This window comes from Falco punctatus (assembly GCF_963210335.1).
Source record: "Falco punctatus genome assembly, chromosome: 9".
Lineage (NCBI taxonomy): Eukaryota > Metazoa > Chordata > Aves > Falconiformes > Falconidae > Falco > Falco punctatus.
This window is the reverse complement of record NC_137589.1, coordinates 53,994,467-54,022,441: the sequence shown is the minus strand read 5'-3', so window position 1 is coordinate 54,022,441 and position 27,975 is coordinate 53,994,467. Positions and strand designations below refer to the sequence as shown.

General features: G+C 52.8%; 1 protein-coding gene across 2 annotated transcripts; it reads right to left on the bottom strand.

Annotated features, from left to right (window-relative positions):
- Positions 1-88: 88 nt before the first annotated feature.
- Positions 89-27,943, bottom strand: PTPA (protein phosphatase 2 phosphatase activator). Of its 2 annotated transcripts, XM_080402676.1 has the most exons (10): positions 27,765-27,943; positions 25,308-25,408; positions 23,915-24,001; positions 18,582-18,707; positions 17,712-17,829; positions 16,095-16,194; positions 14,784-14,908; positions 14,182-14,282; positions 9,483-9,590; positions 89-3,856 (listed from the first exon to the last, which is right to left on the bottom strand). In XM_080402676.1, exons 1-10 carry the CDS (start codon positions 27,787-27,789, stop codon positions 3,782-3,784), a joined length of 966 nt encoding a protein of 321 aa, XP_080258802.1. In that variant the 5' UTR covers positions 27,790-27,943; the 3' UTR covers positions 89-3,781. The 2 variants fall into 2 exon arrangements, with proteins under 2 accessions (XP_080258802.1, XP_080258801.1); XM_080402675.1 differs by lacking the exon at positions 9,483-9,590 and having other exon boundaries at positions 27,765-27,921.
- Positions 27,944-27,975: the final 32 nt, after the last annotated feature.

Sequence of the window (27,975 nt, the reverse complement as noted above, 5' to 3'; positions counted from 1 at the left end):
CGCACACCAGGGACAAGTTAATACAGCAACAATGGCATTAAACAGTTCTATTTTTTATTCCTCTGCTACTCTCACCACACAAGGCTGCTTCTCTTAACTCTTACTTCATTTATTACTGCTGCCACGAACAATCATTTACAAAGGAGGGCAGCAAAGAAAGAGATCAGGGAAAGTTGATGGCAATTTGCAGAACGTGCCCTGTGTAAAGGCAACACCAACACGAACCAGTCTACATATTGCAACCCTGAAGGATCCAGTACCAAAAAGTGAATTTTAAAAAACTGGCTTGGTCAGTGGGCTGGGCGGGAAGATGGTGAGAAACCCACAGTACGTCTGCTTCCCCTTTACCGTGCGTCATGTTCACCAAGGGACATGTTCAAGATGAATTCAAGTGCCTTCAAAGAAAACATCTGTGATCCAAGATGACATTTCTGCTCACCATCCATCCCTCCACGCTGCTGCCACTTTTAGCAACATGCACTCACACAGTTGGCCTGCGTTGACAGAGGAGATACAACCCAGTGACAAGAAAACTAGCGTTTGCTAAGCACATCTACGTTAGCTCCAACCACTCATGAGAAGGTCCAGGTATAATTTTCTATATAAATCCAACAAAGCTGCTGAGCTAAACTGATGCTGGAAGTCCTGAGTCAGCCCCTACGGCAGGACAGAAAAAACACCTGAAGAAAAAGGTTGCAGTTCTCACCCCGCCTCAGAAACAAGGCTCAAATGTCCTTTGGTTATGAGAGTCTGTGATCTTCAGGAGGTATCTGCTGGCCTGGGAACAGGCTTCACACATCACCTACCTGCCAAATCCAAGCTGGGAGAGAGAGGGGTGGACATAGCAGGAAAGATAAACAAATAAATAAATAAACCCCCCACACTATACAACAGAGAGACGCCTAGGAGGGATACAAAGACAAGACGGGATATACTTGCTTCATGCAGTTAAATAACCGGTCAGTTTTGGTACAAGCAAGAGATCAACCACCGACAACAGCAAGTGCCTCCACAAAGCCTCTCCCCTGTGCCAAAGGCTCCAGCCATCAGCGGGAGCAAACCCCAGTCCGGGAGAGACCAACACAGTCACCAGTGCAAAACACGGAGACTTGAATTAAAACCACCAATGCGGGAGCAGACGGGGGAGTGCTGCTTCGGACATGGAGCAGCCCTGGGTGCTGCTGCGTGTGCGGACCCACCAGGAGAGGGGCAGAGCCCCCAGAACCAGTGACAGGCATCGGCGGGAGTCAGAGGGAGGCAAGGAGACGACTGCCACGTGATGGGGCATGACCCAAATGGGCTGGTAAGACTCAAACAAAAATTAGCTGCTCGAAGTCCAGAGATCCCTAGCAGGCCAGATGTGGACTCAGGCAAGCAAGAAACACACAGAGCTCTACGTGAGCGAGCCTCCTCCCACCTTCTCAGCAGGTCCAAGCCCAGGGACACCAACCCCAGGGAGCAGCAGCTGCAGGGGAAGGAAGCACCTCCCCACCCTGTTTTGGTGCTGTATTTCACATTCTTCGTGTCCATCCCATGCATGGATGTCAGCATTTCCACCCATCCTTTTGCACTGAAGCCCCATTTCCATAAGATGACCAAGAGAGATGCGTTCCCAACCCTTGGGCAGCTTCTGGAAACCTTAGCCATTGCCAGCTAATGATGCACAGATGCTGCACAACCACTGAAAGCATGGTGACACTCGCCAAAAACCATGGAGCAACACGGGTAGAAACGCCTGGGGTCTCCGCTCCAGGCACTGGCTGCTCAACTGCTCCACTGGAGATGGATTCATCAAGTCCCAGCAAGCACGCACATCTCCAGCACTGCTCCACCAGTGGATCCGTTCGGAAAGCCAAGACAAAACACAAGTCCCATTTAGAAGTAAAACAAGACTTAACCTCAGTCTTCCATTTTCATTTAAAATGCAAGTTTATAGAGTTGTTTCAGATAGGTCAGAAAACCCTTGCCCCCCACCTCCTGCCCAGGGGTGAGCCAGGAGCAGGCAGGACAGTAGCAGTGCTAAAAAGTTCTGCTTTAGCTCCACGGACACCTGTGTTTCACTGCCTCTTAATTTAGACTCTTTTTTTGCTCTCCCTCCCGTGAGAACCTTTACAAGAGGGAGCACGTAAGTCTGGCAAAAAGAAAACTGTGGGGAAACCCCCCACAAATTCACAAGTGGTCTTTTTTTCCCCCTCCCCAACTGTAAAGCAGTGCAGCAGCAGAAGCCGAGCAGCTCGGCTGGGGCAGTCCCACCACCCCCTCCGTGGCCTGTGGGGTGCTAGAGAAAGGACCCCTACTGCCCCCAACCCCCAGCAAACACAAGACCAGAGCCCTGTCCCCCCCACATCTGGCCTGGGAACCTCAAGAAGAAACATTCCCTCTTCAGCTGCAAAGCTGCAGACCACCTTGGTCAAGACCTGTGGATGCGACAGCTCATCCCAAGCCCAGCACCAGCTGCTTCTGCCCTGCTAGTGATGCTGCTGGTATGACCCCCACCACATCCCCACTCATTCACCTGCCTTCAAGATGCTGCTGCTGGTGGTGCTGCAAGTATGGTCCCTCTTACCCACACCCAGCACAGCAACACCAGCAGGGAACGGCAAAGGGAAAGAACTTTCTCCAGGCATAACCTGCTGTCCCGGGTATTTATGCTTTTTGTTTCCAGTACAAGTATATAAAAGCATGTAAAGCCGCATGCTTGCCCTCTCATGCTGCCTTTGCTCTAGGGGTGCCTCCCTAAAAGAGCCGGGGAACATGCTGCTTCATGGAGAAATCCCTCTGCTATGGGGCTTCACTACAATTTATGACCAAGCAGTAGCAACCACGGTCACCTTGTGCCACTGAGGCCAGCCCAGCCCCGGGGCAGCAAAGCACGGAGAAGGAAATGGGGAGTGCAGCGGGCAGGTTGGACCCAGAGATGAATGTGTGTCAACATGTGAGGTTTTGTGCCCGTTAAGAGGGAGCCTGAACAGGCGCTGCTTGAGCAGTGTCTTTGTATAGCTGTTCCCACAGAGCCAGGTCCCTCCAGGGGCCTTGTCTCCAGCTCCAGAGCCAGCTCAGACCCTTGCAGCCGTGGGGGTTCCCAGCTTCACCCAAGAGAAGAGGTGGTGGTGGGAAAGGAAGGCCCGGGGAACCTTGGAGAAGAGATGGAGGAAGGGGGCTTTTCTTACCCAGAAAAAGGGAGAGATGGCACCCTGGGCTTCCAGCGACCCACAGACGTTCCCTGCAAATTCCTTTACCCATTTCAGACATCCCATGCAAGCAGAGGTGGCTGCCTACAGACACGTGCAGACTCACACCTCACCCCTCGCAGTGGTTTCCCAACCAAACAGCAACAGGAAACGTCAATGAAATTCAAAAGGGAAATTGCGGTTACCACTGCCCAACACATACACACATGCCTTCCTCCCCTCCACACCCCCTTCCTCCCTGGGAGGGAAACAGAGGGCCTCTGCTGCAGGGCAGCCCCTACTCAAACCCCATTCACATGCCCAGAGCCGTACACAGCAGTCACGCTGCCCGTGGACGCAGCACAGCGGAGAAGCGCAGCCCCTGCTTGGTTGCTGGCGAGACATCCCCATGCTGAGGACGTGCAGGAGGAGCTGCTCCAGGTCCTGTCTCCCGTGCAAGGCCAGCGAGTGCTTTGGATCTGTGGTTGCCGATGAGGATAGGCAGGAATGAATGGGCTGTGTGTAATGGGCGAGGTGACGAGGAGGGGGTGCGGGGAGGAGGAAGAGTGCCGCACTGTGCCTCTGCTGCCTCGACTCCTCCCGCAGCCTCCTTAGGACGTCACAGGCTGGATGGGGAGCAGGCTGCCGAATTTAAAGTGCTGGATCACAGGAAACTTCTCCAGGCACTGCAGGAGGAGAGACAAAGAAGGGTGAGTTCAGGAGACATTTCCACCTTCCGCATGCAGAGCTACGTCCTGCCTCTGGGGTCAGGAGGCAGTGAGCCTGGGGCCACTGCTCAGCGCAGACAGAGGGATCAGTCCCGTGTCCCCCCCACATTCCTGTCAGGCTCCTTGGGTCAGTGACACTTCCTAACCCCACACCCTCCCCTTCAGCCAGAGCCTTTTGCTTACTGAAATTCAGGCCTGGAGCACAAGCAGAAGAGGCATGGTTATGTCAGCATCTTTCTCTCACCACCTCTCCTCGCTCAAGCTGACCTCTTTGAAGAGCTTCACCCTACAAACACTTTGAGAACTGCAGACACCCCTCGGGAAGAGACTCTCCGGCCCCAGGACAGTGCCCACACTCCGGGTTTGAGGCATCACCCTGCACCCACAAGGCGCTGCCCAGGCTGCATTCCAGATTCTCAGGTCTTCAATAGACAAGTGTCACTCATTTTGCCGCCATAGTTTAAGACATGGTTCTATTCCCCGACAGTCCCTCACCCCTGAAATCCACCCCCCCCCCCTTGCAGAGTAATGACAGAGGGAGTGTGGATCACAGATCAGTCATATACACCCACTGCAAGGCAGTTTAGCTCAGGGCTGTGAGTGCAGCCCCCCCGCTCACCGCCCGGCCAGGGCAGCAAGGTCAGTGACTGTGGCCAATAACCACGCCAAAGTTTGCCAGCACTCACCCGGCAGAGCCACTCAGAGCTCTGGTTTTTTGAGTCACTGCAGATTCACACCGCCCTAAGCTCACAGGGGGCACAGAGCTGACTCTCCTCCAGACACACAAACCTCAGAAGTACACGGACGCCACCGTGTTAGCTGTGAGTAGCTGTGCTAAACAGGGGCCACAGGCCACCCCGTGCGCTGCCATGGGGACTCACCTGCCAGCGTGCTCGAGGGCACAGCTGGTGAGATGGTGGCCACCACCTTGCTGCAGGCAGAGGGGCAAGCTCTTCCCTCCCTAGACAGCATGACACGAAGAGAAAAGAAACCCAGGCCTGTGCCTTGGGAGGAGAGTCTCCTGTACCCCGATAAGGCATGCATCTGCTGATGGGAATCTTATTCTAGAGGAGATATGAAGCACATACAACCCAAGTACAGCAGTTACCAACTAACAGGACCCCACCAGCTCCTTGGCACAGCCAGCACCTGCTCCAGGCCAGGGTGGATGGGATGCTGCACTAGGCAGGGGCCCAGCTCCCCACATGCTGCAGACCCCTCAGCAGGAAGGAGGGTGTCAAGGCCACACCAGTTCCTGCAGCCCGCAGCCTCCCAGGACAAGAGGCGTGACTCATCCCTCCAGGCACTTCCTCCAAGTACAGTTCACTCCTACCAAAGGGGAGGCAAGAGCCATGTCGTAGTTACAGCTCTCCTTCCCACAGGAAGGAGTACGTGCCCGCCGCGGGGCCGAGCCGAACCTGCTGCAGCCGGGGAGACCCCAGCTCTGGGATGGGGAGGAGGCGCTGCGCTGCAGGCAGCTCTTCGCCGCGTGGCAGAGGCAGGCAGCCTGCCCTCGTGCTGTCGTCACGGGCAAGCGGGAGCATTTGTGCTCAGAAGCCCAGGCCTATGGTAATCCCTTCGGAGCCAGAGGTCAGACAACTGGTTCCAGCAGAACTGAACTGCTTGCAAGCACAGTGGAGCCAAAACAAGTTTGGAGGTGGTGAAAGTACAGCCATGCAGAAAACCGTAAGCCACCATGGCAAGGCACCAAGGAGAAATAAGGGCACATCACCTTCAAAGCTTCCTAATGCTCAGAGCTGCTGCCATCTCCTCGCACAACCACTTAGACAAACCCTCAGAGGAAGCAGCACTGGATAACAGTGACATGAGGGAAGAACAGAGAGAAATGAATACCAGAGATGTTGACAGCTAGAAATGTCAGCCCAGCTAGCTCCAAGAAGTCCCATGGAAGACCAGATTGGTTTGGGCTCCAGATGAAGAGACTTTACCACCGCAGGAAGAACGGATAACTATTCCACTTCACACACCACCAGCCCAAGAAGAGACAAGCCAAGAAACTTTTCCTCCTGTATCCAGCAGGACTAGCACAAATGTACCCGATTATTAGAGGTGCCAAGAGATAGGACCCTCCTTGCATCACTTGCAGGTGTAACTGATGTAGCCAACCCCAGCCCAATGGAGAGGACAGGCTTATTTTCTTCTTGTCACCATTTTGGTCATGCTGAAGGTCTGCTTGGGACTCAGCTGGGAAGTAGATTCATGCATCAAGTCCAACCTTTAAAGATGGAACTGGGACTAGATTAGTTACAATGCAAAGTATTTCCCAATGGACTGCAGAGTAGGAAAGGTCAGGAGACTCAAAAGCAGGCTCGGGGAAAAACATCAAGGCTGCTGCTTTAACCACACTCTATGCTGTCAACTTCCTCACTCGCCTTTGATGGAGAGAATAAGAAAAGCCCCTGCATTTCCAAGCAAACACATATTCACTCATTATATTCATATTATAGATACATTTGAGATTTCATAAACACACAGAGCTGAAGACACCTTGTCTTCAGTCTACTGCCCCATCCACAGACCCTGCAGCAAGCACCCTGGCGTGCCTGGATCAGCTAGAGCTCCCAGCCACGTGGATGCACCCGAGTCTTCTGTCAGCTGTTTAAAGTCATCTCATAGAGGGGGCAGAGTAGAAATAAAGCACCCAGAGTGCTTTTTAAATTAACCAGGTCTGGGGACTACACCGCTCCTACCAAGTGAGAGCAGGTTGTGAGCGAGCATCTGCTTTCTCCTGGTCTGCCTCTAACAAGTGACCCTTTTGCCCTGCTGCTACCTCCACTCCCACTCAAACCCCCGTCACAGTCAGTGCCACCCGTCACCAAGCACTTCTCAGCCACCCCAGACATGTTAAGAGCTGGAGCCTCCATCTGAGTGTCTGATTTCACCTGATCTAATTGCAACGGGTGATCCAAGGGGCAGGGAGAAGGGAGGGAAAAAAAAAAAAAAAAAAAGATAAAAGGATACCTTGCTCTCACCTTAGCCAGTCAGACTAAAAGCAACACCACAATCCTAAACCTCCTCCCAGTCTCTGAGCTCTGCTACTGAAGCTGCCTGCCTTCAGCTGGACGAAGACCCATGTCAGGACTGTTGGCTCACTTATCTTTTGCCAACATTGGCAGCGGCTGATTGGAGAAAGACTGCAATGGTGAAGGCTACACAGCTGGGTACATCAAGCAGAAACTTGCTCCAGGAGCCAGCAGCAAACAGACAAGATCTTCAGCAGTGACTTGTGGGTGCCTAGCCTGAAAGACCCAGAAGGATTCAGTCTTCAAAGGGTGAAGCCTCAGCGATCCTCAACATTGTATAATTCCCTGAAAATTAGTCAAAGAGATCGTCTAGTTGCAAATGTTGGTAAAGCTGCATAGCCACACCGTAACTGAAAGCTAAGCCCAGCTACAGTGCCATGTCCATGCTCCTCTCATCTCCCAAGCCAGGCAGGAACCAGCCGAGCCAGCAGTGGGGTGGGAGACCCCCCAGAGCAGATAAAAAGAATTTGTAAGGACGTCTCGGCAGTTCTCCCTCTCCTCTGCCCACCCAGGTGAACATAGGTACCATGAGTATCAGGACAGTGCTGCACGAGGATCATGTGCTTAGAAACGGTCCTTTAAGATCTACAAATGTTCTCAGAGGAAAAAAAATCCTAAATTTAAAGCGCTTTGGTTGGTTCATTGTTTTCTACACCTTAGCCTAAATTTGCGTCATCATCACCTCTCCTGGCAGTTTTTGCATACTCCCCTTGACACAGCCACATCTCTAGATCCTTCTAGAAATCCACCAGCACTAGATCCAGCATTTCCATACAAAATGTCATCTGCTATTCAAAACAGACCCAAGGCCTCCAGAAAAGACTGTCTCGTGGGTGCACCTAGAAGAGCCAAAGAATCTCCCTGTCACTAGAGGACCCCTGAGCTGTGCTGTCCCAGCAGGCCAGGTAGATCTGCCAGCACATGGTAGCCCCAAGACATCAGGGGACATGCACATTGCACTGTGGGCATGTCACAGAATCCATCATAGAATCGTTTGGGTTAGAAAAGACCTTTAAGATCATCAGGTCCAACCATCAAGATACTCCAGCCATGTATGTGGTGCATGAGGTGGGAGCAACCACATGGCACTGGGCACATGGGGCAGGAAGCAGGAGCATCCAAACAGCGTGAGACACATGGGATGCCAGGGAAGTATCCAGACAGCGTGTGAAGAAACGGGTCCAGAGGAAAGGAAGGCCCGAGGCAGGGCTGTTGAGGCAGCAGCTCAGGCTCTAGGTTTTCAGGGACCCATGTTTCACTTTAGCAGCACTCCCAAGGTTGGGGTCTTCTCCTTCAGATTCCCCAGCTCTCCACCAGTCTCTAGCTCAGGGCTTCCCAGCCGGCAGCATCTCCAGCCCCCGCGATGGAGCTGTGAGCAGGGGCAGTCCCGGAGGGGCAGCCCAGGGCATCCCTCTGAGGAGCAGCCAGCGGAGGGGGTCGACCCCCAGCCCCGCTTCTCCTCTTTGGAGGCTGGGAGGAAAGCTGAGCTGGGGCGGAAGGAGCCAGCAGGCCTGGGAGTGACACCTCGCAGATTAGAGAGGTATGTGGCTTGGAACCTAAACACAGGATGTGCAGCGCAGAGGAAGGGCTGGGGGAGGGAGCGCCGAGCTCGGCACAGTTAACCCCTTTGTGCGCTGGGCCCGAGCAGAGCTGCCCACACAGCCTCTGCCCCACAGCCCAGCCACGGGAGCAGGCTGACTTCGGCAGAGACCACAGGGTACTGGATTAACTCCTTCAAGCACCACCAGTCTCCTCGGGTGCAGCAGGGGGTTGTGCCACCCCTGCCCCTCCAGTGTCTTCAGCACAGCCAGTGCCTCCCTGCAGAGCCAGCACGGTCCCATCCGTCCCAGCAAGAGATGCTGCCTGTTGGCCGTTCCCTCCAGAGGCCCAGATGCGGCAGTTCCTGCCGTGCTTCCTCAAGCTCAGGCTTAGCTTGAGCAGGAAGGCGAGATAAGGGAGAGCCAAAACTGCCCGGTTCCCCGGGTCAGGGCTGGCCAGGAGAGCCCACTGGGGCTGTGCCAGCAGAGCCCCGGCAGGCGCAGGGCTGCCAGGCTGGGAGGTAGCAGTGGCCTCACCGGTCCGGCACGCGGACCGCACAGATAGGACGTGTAGTGCGGGGAGGTTGGTAGGAAGCGTTCAGCTGCTCTGGGGCTCTTGAAACCGGGGATGATAATTTAAATTAAGTCTCCTCCAGCTGGCAAAATAGCAGTGCAGGGAGCAGAAGGATAAGTGGGTCAAGACATCAGTCCTAATTTGGGGACCTGAAACTTGCACTATGGGAAGACAAGAAATGGCAAAAGTCACGTCTGCAAGGAATGGCCATTTCGGGATTGGTTTTGGGGCAAACACTGGGCAGGCAGGAGCCTCCTCCCAGCCAGCAGCACCTGAACTGCCGGGGGCTCCCAAGCCACATTCAGCCCAGGGCAGCAACCGGCTGCGGCAGGGCCCCTGCGCCAAGGGGCGGCAGAAGAGCTGACCCACAGTGAAGTGGAAGGGAGGAGGCGTGCGGCCAGCAGCCTCCCCCTGCCCACAACACTCACCTCTGCCTTGTACATGCGGATGAGGCCCTGGTTGACCTTGGACCAGGAGGGCACGGCACTGATGTTCCAGAGCTGGTTGGAGTGCTCAGCAAAGGGGCCTGTCTTCATCTGAAAGAGACCCAAGAGCAGGGCTGAGGGAGCTGGGCCAGCCAGGAAGCTCGTGCACCAGCAGTGACTCACACTCACGCTCTCCCCGAGCAAACATTCCCACCAAGCCCTGTGACCCACGCACCAGCCACTTCACTGCGCCTTCCCTCCCTCCCTCCACACTCCCTCCTGCTGCGGCCACATCACATGAAGCCGTGGCAATCCAGTTCACCCCCTTCCCCGATAAAATGAAGCCTTTTCCTGCCACACTTTCCTAATCAGACCTCCCTCTGCACACCGCCCTTTTAATGACTGCATTAAAAAGGCCCCACGTAAGTCCTGTTCTCCCCCCCAGTAGAGCTTGGCTCAACACTGTTCCTATTCTACCCAGAAACCTCCCAGTGCAGCACTGCCGGGCTTTCCAAGAAAATGACTCATTCCCCATTCAGATCAACAACAAGCAGCAGCAACAACCGCCACTGCCTTCCCTGAATACAGAGGGCAGTGCAGGCTGGCAGCAGCTCGGGTGTCCGCAGCCCGCTGGACACCTGCCTCCAGCAGAGGAGGGCTCTGGGGGAAGGCAGGAGCAGAGGGGACACAGGCCAGTCCCACTCTCCAAACCGGCTCCAGAGCTGCAAGTCACTAGCTTGCAGCAGATGCTTTAAATTTGTTGGGGTTTTTTTGTTTGGTTGGTTGAGGTTTAAAATTTTTTTTTTTAATACTCCAGTGTTTCTCCTCCCAGGATGAGGGGGTTTGGAGGAGGGAGACGGGGCTGGGGGGGGGAAGCTGCAGTCAGGGACAGTTGCATGTAGATTCCCTGGGTAGTTGCCTCTCCTTCTCCTCCATGAATAAAACCAGACCCTCAGGGAGAAAAAGAAATACAATGCAGCCACTCTGACTGAGCGAAGTTCCCATGACATCAGAAACCACAAGGCCGAAGCTCACGCTAAAAAGGAGCGTGGGGAGAGAGGAATCTCTTGGACTCTCATTCTTGACTCAGGGCTCAAACAACTAACCCCTTCCCTCCATGCGCGCACAGGCCTGGAGCGAGGGTGGGAAAAGAACCTCCAAAACCACCTCTCTGCTCATTGTAAAAGCAAGCAAGGCTGATAAATCTGCTTTGGGAAATCGATGCTGCCCTTCCGCAAGGCCTGCGTGGCACCAGCCTGCAGCAGAGAAAGAAAGAGAAGGGAAGGGGGGGTGCTGGGGAACCTGAAAAACCCCACTGCTTGGAGGACACCGTTGTTTCAAGCCTGCCAACCTCAGGGCTGGAGCACCGGGGGAAGTAGGTCTGTAGCTCTGCCCGCTGCCGGGAGAGCACAGGCACATCCCCACTTCCCCTCGGCACATCTCACAAGCTGGGGGATGACGGATGAGCTGCTCTGCCGTTCCCACTCCCCTCCACCATGCACGCTTTCCTTGTGGATACAAGATGAAACGCACAGATACACAAAGCACAACGCTACTCAACAGAGTCGGTGCGTTATTAAGCGCAAGGATTTGGCACCAACGAGCACCCAAGTTAAAGGCTGCCAGGGAGCTCAGCACCAGGTGGTTTGCCCAACGCACCGCCCCTCCCCGTACGGGAGGTCTGGCTGTGTGCGTTTTGACACCAAACCTTCCTCCAGCATCACCACCCTTTGCAGGGGCACAGCTTGCACCAGCTGCCAGCACCGCACTGTGCATCGCCCACTGCCCAAGCTGGGGCGAGCGCCGGGAGGCGAGCATGGCTGGCTGTCCCCACACTCGTGCCTGGGGCTGTGCGAGCGCCCTGCGCGGCCGCCACCGCGGCCCTCCTCACCCACAGCGCCCGGCAAGGGACAGCTTGGCCACGGTTTCAAACTGGGGAGGGAAAAACAAGGGGGATGAAGGGGGAACAACAAAAAAACCCCACCTCCTTCCAGCCACAAACGGCAAAGAAGGAGAGCTGGGGGGGAGAGCAAGAGGCGGTGAGCGTGCTGCAGTCCCGCAGTGACCCCAGGGGAATGGAGTGAGTCAGAGCAGCCATATTGAGCAGGAAATTACTCACAGACCCGGCGTTCCTGCCTCTCTGTTCCCAAGAGAATCGGCCTTTTGTAAATGGTTCCTCTGTCAGTGCCGGGGGGGAGGGGGACGGCTGAGGCCGTGCTTTCCTGTCAGCTCCTTCCCTTCCAGCAGAAACCGGAGCCCTCCCTTCCCCAACATCCAAATTTAGAAGCCAGATTGAAGCTGAAATTCCTGCTGCCTGCCCTGGGCCCTTGGACAAGCATCTGGGCGATCGCACTGATGCACTGCAACAGCTGGGGCGTATCTGGCACCCCTCTTCTGCACAAACACAGGCAGCCATTGCTGCCATCTGCAGCCCCCAACGTGGCAGGCATCAAAGATGCCCCCAGAGCCCCCTACCCTCACACCTACAGGCACCACACGCACCCCGCAGCACGCTCTAGTGGGTGCGGTGAGAGCAGGGAGGGTGGCCTGAGCCCCAGCTGGCTCTGTAAACCTCACCCTATTCAAGAACCATGCGCTGGGGTCCAAAACCACCCCGCAGAGTTCCCAACAGCAGGCCAGCTCACGCGAGGCTGGCTGCCGCGCCTGTGCACCGCACAGGGTGGTGCTGCCGTACAGAGGATGCCTCGGTGGGCTCAGCCTGGACATCATCTCGCTGCTACTTTGAGACTGAGCTTTAAATATATTCGTGGCAAACACTACAACAGTGTACGTTCATATCCCTGAAACGTCACCCAGGGGCTAAGAAAAATGTCTGCTCAAGAGAATATTCTCTCAGTTGAAAGAGACCAACCTCCCTTGGTTGTAGCTTGCTGAAACAAAACCTGCTCTCATGTCAGTAAGACGTACCAGACCCACTATGGGAACTGTTGTGGTATTTGCTATGTGTTTAACACCTTGAAAGGAGAGCTGTTTCCAGCTGAAAAGCTCAGAAAAAAACCAACATCGTTCATTTACTAAAGTCTTTAATCCCTTCTATCTTCCCCTGCTATTTTGTTTTGTTGTTGATTTTGGAGAGAAAGCATTTGGAAGGCACTGGAGGCTGTCCCAGCCCCCCCTAGCGGCAGTTACTGCCTTCCCAGGCATTTGGGAGAGAAAAAACAAATTTTAAAAGCAAAATCTTTACAAAAAGAAAACAGTGCCTGCACGAAGATGAATTGAAAATACCATGCAGTTGATAATCCAGGTTGTTGCCATCCCCCCTTAGCGGCTCACAAGAGGACTCCTTGCCAGCAGGTGGCACTGAGGAACTCGGCAGGAACAGGGAATTCCATAATTCTCAAAAAATGTGCACAAAAAGAAGCAAACTCATTTATTTTAAAAGCCTACTAAAAAACTAACTTTCTGCAGGCAAAAGCAGAGTGACCTGAAGAAGCAGTATGGCGCTGTGTATTTTAAACCTTACACATCATTTGTGCTCTGCAGAATTTTCTACATGCATGCCAAGAGATGTATATTTTTCTGTTTTTAACAGGTTAGCGCACTGTCTGGATATTACAGAGGCCCAAATTAAAATAAATCTTAGAGCATCTTGGCTCCTGCTTCCCTGTCCTCACCTTGATCTTTCCTACCAGCACCTCTTTACTACCCGTGGCATGATTCATCTCCGCATTATGGGTTAAACCCTGTGAGGTGCCAACTACCAACAAACTATACTAGATTCAGCAGGACTTGACACAGCACCTCCCGGGGTTTGGGCCAAAGGCTTCTAAGAAAATTTCCTAAATGAAAGGCTAAGTTCATACTCTGTAACCTCTCTCCTCATCTAATCACTAAATTAGAGAGGCGGGGGGGAGAGCGAACAGAACAAAGGGGAAGAACTGCACTCTGTCCTTCAAAATTAATCCCATCAACTCTTGTCAGACACAAGAAATCCCTCACCACAGCAGAGCGTGTACTTCTTGCTCTCCCTGCTCAGACCATGCAGCAAGGGGGACAGTAGAAACATGGCTAGACCATCCACTGCAGCCGTGGGCAGAAAGCTGTGAGCTCCCTCACTGAGAAACGCTGCCCATGGTCTGCAACAAGCCAAGCCCCTGACCCCGGGGTCCTACAGTGCTTGAGCAGAAACATGGTCCTGAAAGCATTGCCAGCCACGTGAACCTTGGCACCATCTCTGCTCCAGGTTGTTTGCAAATAACGTGCATTTAATGGGCAACTCTTTTGGTAGGATCTGGAGAAGACCAAGCCTCACGGAGGTTTGGGAGCCTCTCCTATGCAAGGGGAGACCCAGGGCCTGCCAGGCAGCACTTGACGGCTGGAGGGAAGGGAGGTTATCTTGGCAAGCCCAGTCATTTTGTAGCTTCTACTTCATCTTCCTAGCATACTTGCAGGCACCAGTTTTCTCCATGCAGGTTCCCACTGACTGATCCAAGGTTATTTGTTTGTTCTTGTTACAGCTTCCTTCAACTACAATCCAGAGCCCATCTAACTTAATTACACTTTCCTCTCAGCATCCCTCTCAACTCATTCAAGGAGAGCACCTCAGACACGCAACAATAGTTCAGCTGCACAGTTGCTTGAGAGCAAACAAGCAAGCAAAGGAGGAAGAGAAAACCACAGCCAGAGCAAAGTGTCTAACGTCAAGAGAACTTCCCTGTGGAACAAACCTTCCAGTCCTCACCTCTGTAATGAAGAGGATGCACTCCAGAAACATGAAGTCCTTATGGTTTTCGTTTACCACCTTCTCATCAACAAAGTGTCGAGGCTCCAGATTTGGATGGTCTAAGAAGAGTAAGAGACAATAGGAAGTAACCTGTATGGCACCCCCTTTCCGAGACCAAGTTCAATCAGGTTTTGTCCTGTCCCTCTTCCAGAAGAAACATAATCCTCCCAGAGTTCTTTAGAATCATAGAGCTGCTCCCTTCCATCACATTTCCCACTCCAGTGCCTCAGCAGTGAGAGCACCTGGTAAACTCCCCAGGGCAGAAAATGTGTTTTTTAGCACCAAAACCAAGACTCTCCTTTTAAAAAGCTTGTAGTCATTGCAATAAAGACAGATGTACTGTACAAGGCAGCCTTCCATCTCCCAATCTAAGCAACTAGCTTTATTTGAAAAGCTGAGGAGAAAAGAAATAACCCAAGCCCCAAGCAAACACTTCTGCTGTATTATACATAAATTTGACATATTTGAATTTGAAAGTCAATCCCAAGCCCCATCATCTTTGCAACCACGAAAGACGGGACAGGGGGCAGGCTGGGACAGGAGAAGGTTTTTATTAGTACCTATCAGCTGGGAACTGCCCCATATGAAAGGTAGAAATTGGAAGTCATCCAAGCCCCACACGCCCTGGCTGCCAGCAGGTTCCATCCTGTAGGTCTTCTGAAGTTTTCGCATCACTTCTAGGTACCTGAGACCAAAGAGGGAAGGAAGGGTTAAGACAAAGCCTTCTTCTGTCCTCGTTGACTCACATGAGGACAAGAACAATCCGTCTGGATGACACAACTTTATCGCTTGTGAGCAGGACCACTACATACAGCGCAGTACATGAATACGTATTCAGCTCCTTTGCCCCAGAAGCAGCCCGATTGGTACGTACAACAGCAAACACCAGCACCTTTTAAAATTGGTTGGTTTGTTTCTGTTTGTTTGTTGTTTTGGGGGGCTTTTTTACACCAAGAAATTCACGAGGAAATCAAGTGGCAGGGATTTATTTTATCTGCAGTGTCTTGTGTTGGTGCAGATCTTTCCTCGCTCCCACTGCTATTTGAGAACATTGACACTTCACTCTCCTTCAACCATTTCCAAAAGAGCTCAGAAAGCTTTCCACCTTATGGTAACTGCCACTTTCACTTTTCAGGTGGAAAATTAAAGCTGGAAGTGCTATTGAAGGAAATTGTTTCCATGCCACCAAACAGTGATACAGCTGGGATTAGATCTCTGGACTCCAATACCCATTCCACCAGTTTCGTTGCTACCAACTCCACCTTCTGTGCTGGAAACACATCTAGAGGAGCAGTGGAGGAGTGCCAGTTTCATATTTATTTTTTTTTTAAATGCCTGAAGAGATGTTAGATCCTCTGATCAGATATTCCTGTCTATCACAAAACACAGAGCTTCACCCACATACCTCTGCAGAGCTCAACAACTTGTGCTCAGCTGAAGTAACTTCCCAGAAAGACACTCAGCCTCTAACAGACAAGGTGCTATCACCTCTTTTGGAAACAGTTGTAACGGGTCACTGCATGGTCCATTAAAAAGTACATCTGCCTCCTAATTTTGTCTAGGTTTGTCTTCAGTTTTCCCATTCTGCCCTTTCTCCCTAGGCCAGCAATCCCTTCAGCACTCATGTTCTCTAATTATGTACAGGTCTTTGTAGAAGGCCCTTGATTTGCCCAGCTCACACCCCAGGAGGAGGCTTTTCGTACAATTTCTTTCTCCCAGATGGGTGCAGATGAGTGGAAGAAAGGGGACACAATCAGTCCAGATTACAGGAGTCTGGTGTAGAGAACAGGCAGTAACCTCTCAAACGGCTGGAAGGGGACCTGCCCCCAAACTGCCCAGTGCTTCCAGCCCTTCTCCTTCCGTTACCTCACCTGTTAAATACTTTAAAGACGATGGCCATCTGGTCATCCACTCTGAGCACACCAATTTTGCAGAGGCAGCAGAGAAAGGCTGCAAACGCAGCTTCATGCCCTAAAGTTAAAAGACATAAACAGTCGTGACACTGGTGTCTCTGGTCCCCAGGACAACCCTTCTGTGGGCACCACAATGGCTCTTAAGAAATCACAGCAGTCACACACCCGTCTCAAGAGACCCAACCATATTGTCCCTATTAATACCATGAGCTGGCAGTATTTTATCCCCATGCAGCACCTACCCAAAGCATACCTTCTAGACATTCATAAGGTGATTATTAGCTTTGAGAAAGTAAGAAGTTCTTGAGGAAAAACAGTCCCAACACTGGGCATGCTGGGAGCAAGGCAGGGCCTTTCCCCAGAGCTTGGCACAGAAGGGGAAGTGGAGCATTGCAGGGTCATCTGCTCAGGGGATGCGAGAGAACCTCACATCTAAAACTGAACAGATTTCCTCCCGCCTCACAAATATCTCCATGTTGGAAGGATGTAGATCCTGTGCTGCTGCTGGGAACAGTCCATCCTAGAAGGTATTGGGATCTCAGGCTGAGCCTCTGCACCTTGGTCCTCCGGCTAACCGCAAGGAACAGAAACAATCAGCAAAGCCAGAAACGTCTTTTAGCGGAAAGGACCACAGAACAAGGGAGAGTACAAGATCAGCGGCTCCACTCTGAGGTGCAGCTCCCACTGTGGGAGTGTGGGAACAAAATGCATCTCTAGTCTAGCCACTGTGAGCTAGGACATGGGCCTCTCTCGGGCCTGGGACACGCAGCGGGGGAGGAAGGGTGAATTTCCTTCCCTGAGCTGACCACCCCAGCCGGCAGGTCCCTTTGCAAAGACAACACCTCCCCCTGGTGCCGGTGAGCCGCAGCAATCCGGACAAGCACTGCGCTCCTTCCACCCACGTCCTCCTCTTCCTCCCCCTGCCCAGGTCAGAGCTGTGCTTCCTCGCACCCCCAGCGTCCCGCTCTCCTGCCTTTTGGCAAGGACACAGCTGTCCTCCACACAGAGCAGCAGGGCACGCAGGCAGCTCCGGCATCAGGTTTAACTGAAGCCAGCACAGTTACTTCAACCTGCAATTCAGTCTCTCCTTAGGTGGAAAATGCTTCTACCTTCGGATTTCAGTCTCTGTAAGCAGGGATGTCACTTCCAGGGAGCACCAGACCTCAAGACACCTCCCACTGAACACAAACTTTTTTCCCCACCCTAGTTTCAGTTCAAGCAATTATATCTTATCCCTCTAAACTGCCCGTTGCAGATCAGCAGGCACAGGACTGCTGCATGTGGTAAAGCAGCTCCTACAGCTTATCCCAGGACACCTCGCACAGCTTGGTCCACATTTCCTTGGATGAGACATGAAAAGGGTGTCATGGCTCTAGCACAGCCCTGCTCCGGTCCCAGCTCTCTGTCATAGCTCACACCGGCCACAGGGGTGAGGAGGCCCTAGAGGGAAGGTGCTTGTTTCAAGCTGGCACTAAAAATAGTGGTAATAACGTATTTAAATAAAGGCAGCACCAGGCTCTGAAGGGTCACTACCCCAGGGAGTCCACCCTCTGCCAGCATGCACGCCCAGGGTACCTGTGCCATAGTCAATGCGAGTGGAGTTCCCCACGGATTCCTTCAGGTAGACTGCCACTTCTGGTGCAGCATCAGCCAAATGCTTGGGAATCACTGTTGTCACTAACTTTTCTGCTTCCTTAAAGACACAAAAGATTCCCTTGAGTGAGTCCAGATCTAGACAGTCCCCAGGAACCAGTCATCCTCTGCTCAAACACTGTGGCAGAGCAGGAGCTGCAATGGTGCACTGCTACAACAGCCAGAGCCAGCATAACAGAGGAGCAAATTCTCCTGTTAAAGAAATCATCTCCAGAGATGGAACAGTTCAGGGAGAGCTTGTCCTGACACTTATCCAGGCCACACACAACCTACACGAAAAAAGAAAGCTTCACCATCCAAATACATCAACCCAGTTACCCACCGAGTCATCTCCAGGAGAAAAGCATTAACGGAGCAGCAGACCACCTGTAAGCTCTTTGCTGCTGAGACTGTGCCTGTGCCACTTCCAGAGCTCAGTGCAGGGCAAATGCAGGGCAGCTCTGAGCCGAAGGAAGTCGAGCAGTTTCAAAACCCTCTGATTTTTTATGTCACCCATCAGCTAGCAGTCACAAAGCAAAGGAGCTCCTTGGGCTTGGAAGACCCTCACGGCTCATCCAGGACTTGGAGAGCCAGCCAAGAGCACTTACACGGACCATATGGTCTCACAAGAGAAGAAGACAGCACCAGATTGGGGTGATGCATATCAAGAAGTGGATCCTGCACAGCTTATCTCAGCAGTTCCTCTGTAGGCTGCTTGGCTGCCACACAATGATGGGACCATTCTGCTATCCTTGCTGGGCATACTGCCCTTCTGTAGCTGCATGTAACACTACACATGGAAGACACACTCACCTGGTCTAGTTTGGCGTACCAGGTCCTGAAGGCCTTGTTCCCAAAGCGAGAAGGCTGATCCACTGGTGGGGTTTCATCAATCCATCTGTCAAGGGTGTTCAGAAGAGCCACCAACTTCTCAACGGGCTACAGAGACAAAGAAGATGAGGGATCACAGTGACATAAAACAAAGCAGTCCCTCAAACTCCAACATCTCTGCCATAGACCGGAGTCGTTGAAGACCACACTCTCCTTCCCAAGGGCAGCAAGCAAAAACGGCATGTGCCAACCCTCCCTGAAATGCAGAGGGACTGGGAAAACCATCCTTCCCCTCAGAAGATCAGTGCAGTACAAAGCCCAGCCTGAGGCAGGCTCTGCAGTCACCCACACAGTCTTTCATGAGCTGTACCAGCACTATGCTCTAAAACCACTGGGAGAAGAGCTACAGCAAGCTCCCAGCTGTAGGCCATACAGGACTGAGAAGCAGGCAAGTGCTACACAATTCAGTGATCTCCAACAGAGAACTCGGGCTCTGCACCTCGAGGGTCCTGCATCCCCGACCAGACACAGCACAGCACTTACCACATAACCTCACCAGTGGCTGATGATGTGATTTAGAAGCCCTTCTCAAGACCTCTAATCTTTGTCCTGAAGTGTCTCTTAAGAGCCAGGATTAGCAGCAATGCTGTTAGCGTTTGTACAGCACCCAGCACAGCAGGGCCTAATTGTAAGCCAACCGTCTCAGCATGATTCCTGTTGCTTCAAACTCATGCCAGTCAGACTGTCTTGGCAGCTCCAACCCAGGGATACCCGGTGCATGTGGCAAAATACAGCCTACCTATGGGAAGAGGCAGCCTGGTTTGCCCACCAGTGGTCTCACCAAAGCAAGCATGAGAAGCACTTGGCTCTCAGACAAATGTCTCAAAACAAACACAAAGCTGATGGGAAGACAACAGCAAGACAACAGAGCCCTCTTTCTTACACCTAGTGCTGGAAGGAGAAAGTGAGGGGCCTGTGCAGGATGTATGACTGACTGGAGCAGCACTGCTGGGGCCACACGGGAAAAGCAGCAAGGGCGATACAGCGTGATGTCTCGAGCTGCCAGGGCTGGCCAATGCACGCAGCCTCCTCCCTGCTTTGCCCTAACAGCTAGGCAACGGCTACACCCCACACGCCAAGAAGGAACACTACAGGCAGCAATTTAAGCAGCTCCAAACAGTTTTAGGAGGCTCTGCCGACAACTGGTCAAGCCTGCCAGAGGCTCTAGTATTCTCCTTGCCTGACTCCAAGCAGCCAGAGAGCCGTCAGCTGCCACAGCAGCTGGCCAGGCCCCGGGCAATGTAGGCTCCTCTGTCTCGAGAGGGGATTCCTCCTTCAAGGGGACAAAGAGGACAGTAGAAGCAGCAGCTGGTTTGACTTTGCTGGAGGCATCGACCATGTGAAGCCGACGGGTCTCCTGGGCTGTGGTTCAATTCTTCACGCTGCCTGTCGGGAGGACAAGGAAACAGCCAAGCCCAGCAAGTTTCTAGCCCTTGAAGTGCCGCTTGAAGGGGGCGAGTGGAGAGATAAGCATAGTAGAGCTGTGTGGCCACTGAACCAGCTGCAGATCACTCCCCCTGCCCTCAGTTCTCAGGAGGGTCTCACGGCAGACACAGCCTCCCATAGACAGCAGCTCCTGAGGTGCCATCCCGAGGACACGGTGGGATCAGCCAGTGGGAAGGGGGATCAGGGAGGAGAGGGATCCACCCACCCCACAGGACCTCGACATTTGGCCACTGAGCCAGGGTAGAGGCTGGGATAGAGGACAAGACCTGAGCACACCAGGAACACAAAAGACCCACGTGCCAAGGGACACGGGGCCAGAAGCCCTGGATGCCCTGGCGAGGCTGCAGGCTGGAGCCACTAGCAGGCCAGTGCCCAGATACACGCAGACTGAGACGGTGCAGCGCAGCCCCCTCCGCTTCAGCTCCCTGCTGCCCGAAACGCTGCAGAACCCTGGCATCTCCCCACTGCACTGGGCCAGGTTTGGACTCAGCTCTACTCCTTCCTGGCTACTGCATTCCCCTCCAATTAAGCAACAGCATCCCCAGCACTGGGTTGCAGTGAGTAATTAAATTGTGCTGGTGATTTATCTGCCAGCACCACCAGCTCATTACGAGCAGCCACCGTATTTCAAACTCCTCTCAGCAAGCACTCGGTGCTGCCTGGATAAATGGCTGGCAAGGACCGGCTCCTTCCCCTGGGGAGCACCAGAGTCGAACCTCCCCTTCCCCACTTGCTTGCTTTAAAGGGATTTAAAAGCCCAGCCCCACCAAACACGGGAGAGCAGGACCCAGCTGCCAGCTCAGCCATGCCAATAAATAATTAAAGAGATGCAGCTCATTTTGGGCCCAAGGCCCTTTGAAGAGGGGGTTACTGAAAGAAGCAGCTTCCCATTGTCCAGCAGAGGAAACCCGTACATCCAGGGCTGACCCCAGCGGGGGAGGAGGGGAAAAGCAGAGCTTACAGGAACACAACCACCAGCACCGCTGCAGCCTTGTTTTGCCTGGCTGGGTTTTTAAGCTCTATTTTTGCTTTACCTTTCCAGTGATCAAAGCAAGGGCAGCCTCCCCCCTGCTCTCCTTGCTCTTCTCATTGTGCTGATTTTGCATCCCCTTGACCCTGAGTCTGCCACTGGTCCCAAAAGCAAACCACAGAGCTGAGACCTGTCAGCATCTCTCAAGAGCAGGGGCCAGGCAGACGGAAATGCTGAGAAGGCATCGCGGCAGCCAAAGCTGCCCACAAGGACTGAGCCTGCTCCCGTGGGCTCCTCAGGCTCTGTTGGAGCAGGGAGCTGCTAAAATTGGGGCATTTGCTGCTTCCCCCACTTTCCTTCTGGAGCCAGAGCAAGCCACAAGGCCAGCCAATTTCCCCCATCGAAGCTGGCTGTTTGAAGGGAAGGTCTGCTCCTCGAATGGCCAAAATTAACCTCCTCCTTGCTGCACTGCTCCTCTGATCAAAGTCACGGCTTTGAAAAACTGCTCCAGGCTGCAGTCCCAGCAGTTGCTGCACGGAGCACTCCCTCCAGGAGGGAAAGGCGGGTCACCGCCTATCAGTCATACAACCTTGTGCCAGACATAGTGTCTACGCCAGAGTCCTAAGCAACAGCTCAGCTATCACTGCTTGTCAGATGCCACCAGTAAAACCCCAGACAGCTCCATGCAATTTTTCAGTAAGCACAGAGCAAGCTCAGCAAGTCTCAGAAGGGGCTCAGCCCCCAAAGGATCCAGCTCTCACTCCAGCAGACAGTTTGGTATTGACACACGCTACTCTGGAAACCATTAAGCTGTCTCTTTCAAAGCACAGCAGACCATACTTATTTTTTCTCTTCCCGCCCCCCCCCCCCCCCCCAACCATGGCAAGGCAATACCAGTAAGTCACAGAGAGGATATGCATTCAGCAGAAAGGATTCCAGGAGGTCATTTGCCAAAGGAAGGCGTCCGGAGCATTTGATCAGGGAGGAAGATGGGACTGCACAAAAGCACATCAGCAGCAAGTACAGCAAAAGAGAAGAAAGCAGAGCAGAGATGCAAGCAGAGGCCACAAGGGGCTGAGCCTTTAAAAGCACAGATAAGCAGTTTGATCTACAAACAAAACTGCGTGAACAGGCAACCTCATCAACAAGGAAACCCTGGGGATGCTTCACCTGTGCCTCAAGTCACAGGCTTCTTAGCACAAGGGGAATGAGGCATGTTCCCTGCCACCTCCCAAGCAGTTGGGATCATGTCTCTTGTTTGTCACCTGGATTGGGACTGTGGATGGAAAACATTTACTCCAAGAGGGATCTGCCACACCGATGCAGCCCTGATACAGCTTTTCCTAGACAGATGACAGCTCAAAGAGGTTGGCAGAAGAGGGTTCCCCCCCTGCATCCTCCTCTTTGTTTTGCTCATTTTCAATGCTTTGTTTCCCTAGAACTGCTCTGTGAATGGTTGGGAATGAGCTAGATCAGGACAAAAACAAAACTCAAAGGTGAAATGCAAACAGCAGAAAGCAAGAGCAACGTTTGACAGCAGTTTCTACTGAATTGAAGGAACAAAAGGTGGACACAAAGCCTGTTAGGAGAGACTCATTACTCCTGATCCCCCCCCTTCCATGAACTACAAGCAAGTTTCTCATTCACACACTGGCTCCGAGAAGGGAAGGCTGGACTTAAGATGCCTGCTTCAAACAAATGTCTAAGTTAAAAATCATCATATGCTGCCTTCCCACATCAGAATGAAGCTATAAACACACAGGGTCCAGTTTGCTTCCCATTCTGCCTAGATCTTTTTTGACTATTCCCAGCATTCTTGCATAGCTGTAAGTTTGAACAGTAAAAATGTACCCAAGAATCTCCTCAGTGCAATGCAGAACAAGGGCAGGGGATCCAGCATGCAACATGGAAGTGAAGCTGGTGACCAGCATAGGCTCTGCAGATCACAGCAACACAGAGAGACCTCAGGCCAGCCGTGAGCATGGCTGCGGCCAGGCAGTAACACCAGTGAGGATGCCTGCCCTTTCCCTCTGGCTTCAAGTGACCCCATCATGCCCTGACACGGTGAGCAGGCACTAAAGCCAGCAGCAGACAGAGCCAGGTAACAGTCACATTAATACGAAAGGAAAAATAGATCCTTTCTGCTTAATACCTCGGAAGGGGTGATCCTGCGCCACAGGCTGAACCTACCACCCCAGCCCAGCCCTCCTGCATGCTCCACAGCCCCCCCATAGCCCTTAGCACAACCCTTCGCAAGGCAGGTCAACGACATCCCTTGGGTTTACACACTGTCAAAGCAGACCTTGCACAGCTCAGCTACAGCGTGGGCCAAGGAGACAGGTACTGTTAACACACTCCGAGCAACAAGGAAGCCCAGGGACAGGGAGATAAGCGACTTGCCCAAGGTCCCACAGAGAGGCCAGTGGGAGAACAGGAACAGTGCAGACATCTCAGCCTTTTGCCTGCAATCAGGAGGGAACACCGCATCTTCAAAACATCACTGGTTGAAGCCAGACTGTGAAAACAGGGTCAAAAAATGTCCTTTCTGCCTTCTCCTTTTCACCACCAGCTTCTGTCCACTGGTAACTTGCTTGATTTCCCATCCAGCAAGCACACACAGAGCCTCGGCACCCTTGGGGGAGGATTGCAGGATGACACTTGCATCCCCAAGCATAACCCAATGGCACTTATTCTCCCTAGTTCCCAGATATGCTGCCAACTCATTCCTTGCCTCAGAAATATTCACTGTAGAGCCAAAAAAGTAAAAAAAAAAGAAAAAAAAAAGAAAGAAAAAATGGGCAGAAAAGGAGAAATAAAGGGATCCAAACTCTTCTCCTACCTCTGAAACTTTGTATTCGCAGGTCAGCTTCTTTCCCCTGACACCTTCATTCAGAGTGAGGATGAAGCCCATATAATCTGCATATGCCTGCAAACACACCCAAGAGAGCAGGGCGTTAGTGAATACCCACGGTCTGTTTGAACAAACATTGTGGCATGGGAGCACTCCTGCACACTAAGGGGACCTTTCCCAACACACAGCGCTGCTTTCTTGGAGACACTCAGGTTGCAGGGCTTGCTGCGAGGTTACTGCTATTTTTGGCAGACCCAGTGGCAGAAGGCAGATGGCAATTGCACTAAGAACTCTGCATTGCTGTAAAAATTACAGAGAGGAGAGTCCTAAAAATGCTTGCTCTACCCCCGAAATCATTCCCTCAGCTCCCTACCTCCTATCAAGTCAAATTCAAACTCCTCAGTTCTGCACAGTCTCAGTTGTGCCTAGACATCCTGCTCTGCACTGCTTCTCCTAGACCTGTGCTGTGTTATGTGCCCTTTTCTCCTTCTACTCTTCTCCCATGCTCAGGCATGATAGAGAAGTGGGAGACAGCTCAGGCTCTCCACCGCTTTTCTCTTTAGATTTGCTGCTTTTGAAGCATCATATCCAATGCAGCTCCGCAGCTCTGAGTTTTTGAAAACACTGGACCAACACACTGCTACCTCTATCTTCTTGAGCCCCTCTTGCACAGAAGTCCTGACCAGGAGCAAGTCCGTAAACCCAGGAGACTGAACAAAGGAAGCTGCACTCAAAGGTTTGCTTGAGACTTGGCTGTAACTTAAGCTTCTCATAAGATATCACATACCAGTCATCAAGCAAGAACTTGCTCCCAGGAGGTGGGACAAGTCTGGGCTAACACACCAATCCCTCAAAGGCAGAGAGGGGAGAACCTGCCTGTTCCACCACCTCCATATATACTGTAAACAAAAATTATCCAGGAAATTGAAGGCCTCAGCTCCAGAGTCTTTTTCCAGTATAACAAGCTGGGAAGGTCCCAGAAACCAGCCCAACCTGGTGCTATTAGAAGGCCCAGCAGCATGAGTTCAAGCTGAGTTCAAACAGTGCTGGGTAAATTCAGTTTTGATACAATGTCCAGGCTAGGTAGCATGAAATAGTAACTAGGAAGGGAGCACCAGTCATTTTTAAGCATCTCTCATCTCCTTCAATCTCTCTCCTGGGTCACTCCTTTGTCAGAGCATTTGGCTGTCAGACTCCACATCTCACTGCCAAGTAATTTTCCTACAAACAGGCAGTGACTCTTCTGCTTTAAAACACAAATCGATTAATTTCCCATTACTTGCCCAAACCTGCTTTACCTCATGGCGGTTCCCAGACCAAACCTGGCTGCCACTGAAACAGAATAAGCCTTTACCGGTCTTCCCTGCCCCCGGAGCCATACCTGAGAGCGCTTCCACTTGGCCATGTCGGAAACCATGTTTATCTCCTTTTTGGGGATCATGAAGCTCTGCTGGAGGGGAGGAGCCACCTCCTCAGAGGTGCCTGGGAGATGCAAAAAAGAGGTAAAATAGAGAGAGCGGAGAAGAAATCCTCTATCTTCCTTTCTTAAAAATCAATGTTCATTTCTCAGGAGATAGAAAGTAAATAAATCCATCCTAGCTTGTGCCATTATCTCACCAAGTCCTCCTCACCAAACAATATCCTCCCAATCCCCAGACAATATACTCCTAAGGACACTGTAAAGCTTCGGAAAGTAGCATTACGCTTGTTTTCATCACTGAAGATGCATTTCCCATCCACCCAGAGAGGCTGGTACAGGACATGACAAAGACAACATCCAGCTAGTTTAATTATTTCTGTCATGCTGAAGCACTGAGCTCTCCTGACTAACTGTGCCTCGTTTGTACAGTGTTAATAAGCCTGAGCCTGCATTCCTCTAAAAGACAGAACTCCTGAGAAGACAAAGCTGGAGCAATTCAATAGATGGCAGTCCAGAGCCGCAGCCTCTGGTCCAGGCAGCGCAGGGGCTTGGAGGATGCCGGGACACAGCCTCTTCCAGATGGGAGCTATGAAGATAATTTTGTTTTAAGCCCTCTCAGAGCCCTGGCAGTAATGTTTAATGCAAATGCAAGTTATTGAGGCACTAGAGGCGCTCTTCTCCCCAGCATCTGAACCAAGGCCCCAACCCTGATGCCAGGGTGACCCTTACCCCATGCTCTCCAGGGCTCTGCTCTCCACCGGCAGCCCCGCAATGGGACACTGCAGAGCCAGAAACGCTCCAGGAGGTTAGAGGTGATTTGCATTATGCTCCTGTAAGTGCAACTTTTAATAGCAAGAGGCAGTGCAGCAGACCACTGTTAAAGAAACTGGGTGCTAATGCGAATTTATGAATTCTGTAAGAGTCACCCAGTTAATCTTTTTAATCCTAGAAAATCTGAAGGTGTTTGTTCAGCACTAGCCACCCTGGCAACATTTCAGCGACTGCTCTCCACACTACAGCAAGTTCAGGCACTGGCTCCTTAACATGCACCACCAAACTCCAACTCCTTAAAAATATTACAAGCTGCATTTACATAGAAAATATTACCCAAAGCATCAGCAGCCTTTTCTGCAGCAGAACAATACTGTCTAGCACGCAGATCAGGGGAAAAGGAATCCAAAGTCCCAGGAATCACACAGAGTCTGCTATAGACTTGTGCCACAGCCTTAGAAAGTCATTTAACTTCTCTGCCTTTCAGGTTCCCCATGTACAGAACAAATGCAGTTGTACCACCTGCCGAGAGTGTTACAGTGTTTGGCTCATTCCTGCACGTAAGCCACAGTAAAACTTCCAGGCACAGGGCTGAGAGGAACAACATGCAAGGAATTTACATGAAAGACACGCATGCCTCCTGAAAACACAGCGGGCAACTCACAATGACTAGCATTGTAATGATGGAGCTCTTATTTTAAAAGAGCTTGTAACATGAAAACAATAAAAAACTCCAGAGCAGTGGTGTAAAAAGGCAAACACTGACTTGTCCGTTAATTTGGATGATACACAAAGAGCAGTGGTGTGGCCAGGGCAGTGTCCTGGGCCAGGGGGATCCAGGTGTTGGCCCAGCCTTTGTCTCATGACAGAACTTGTTTCATCTCTTTGAGTTTATTTCTCAAGCATCACTTCTTCTGACACACGCTTTGTGCATTTCCTCTTGGGGAGACCACAGACAGGCAAGGCAGGAAACACTGCCAGCGCCACAGGGGTTACAGTGTTGTACAACGTAAGCGAAAGTCCAAAATCAGTGATGGGATGGAGGCAGAAGCAGAACGGGTTGGTTTTATGATGAAAAGAAATTGGACAAACGAGGCGCGTTCGGTCTTACTCCCGGGGCGTGGGGAGGGGGAACCAAACGCAGCTGCGAGACAGAGCCTCTCCACCGGCCACCGCCGCCCATGCCGGCTCGGGAAAGGGGGTCCCACAGCACAGCGGGGGGCGGACCTGCCCCCGCCAGCCCCCCAGCACAGAGGTGCCACTGCCCCAGGAGGAACAGACCCCTCGGGGGGCGGCAGCCCAGCCCGGCCCGTCTGGAGGAATCCGGCCTGGCCACACGGCAGCCCGGGGCCCGGCAGGCCGCAGCGGGGCCGAGGGGCCGCCCGCTCCACCCGGCCGAGAGGCCAAGGACCCCAGGGCCCCATCGTAACCTCAGCAAAGCCTCCCCCCACCGTGGGCCCGGTCGCTCGCTGCCGCCAGACCCTCACGGCACGGGGCCCTGCGCCCCCAGCCCAAGGACCCCTATGCAGCATGTGGCCCAGCGGCCCACGCCCCGGACCGGCGCCCTGGCCCCGAAGACACCCCTCAAAGGCCCGAGCGCGGCCGCCCAGCCCAGAGGGCCTCGAAGCCACCCCGGCCGCCCCTCACCTGCTCGCCGCTCGCTCTCTGCCATCTTCCCCGAGCCCGGCCGCCGCCGTTGCCACCCCTCACCCCTCACCTCCGGACACGCCGAAGCCGCCGCCGGCCATCTTTGAGCAGGGCGCGCGGCCCAGCCCAGTCGCTCCCGGGGCCGCCCAGCGGCCGGCGTGTCCTCTCCCAGCCACCGTCGTGGCCCACGCCGCCATGTTTGTGCGGGGCA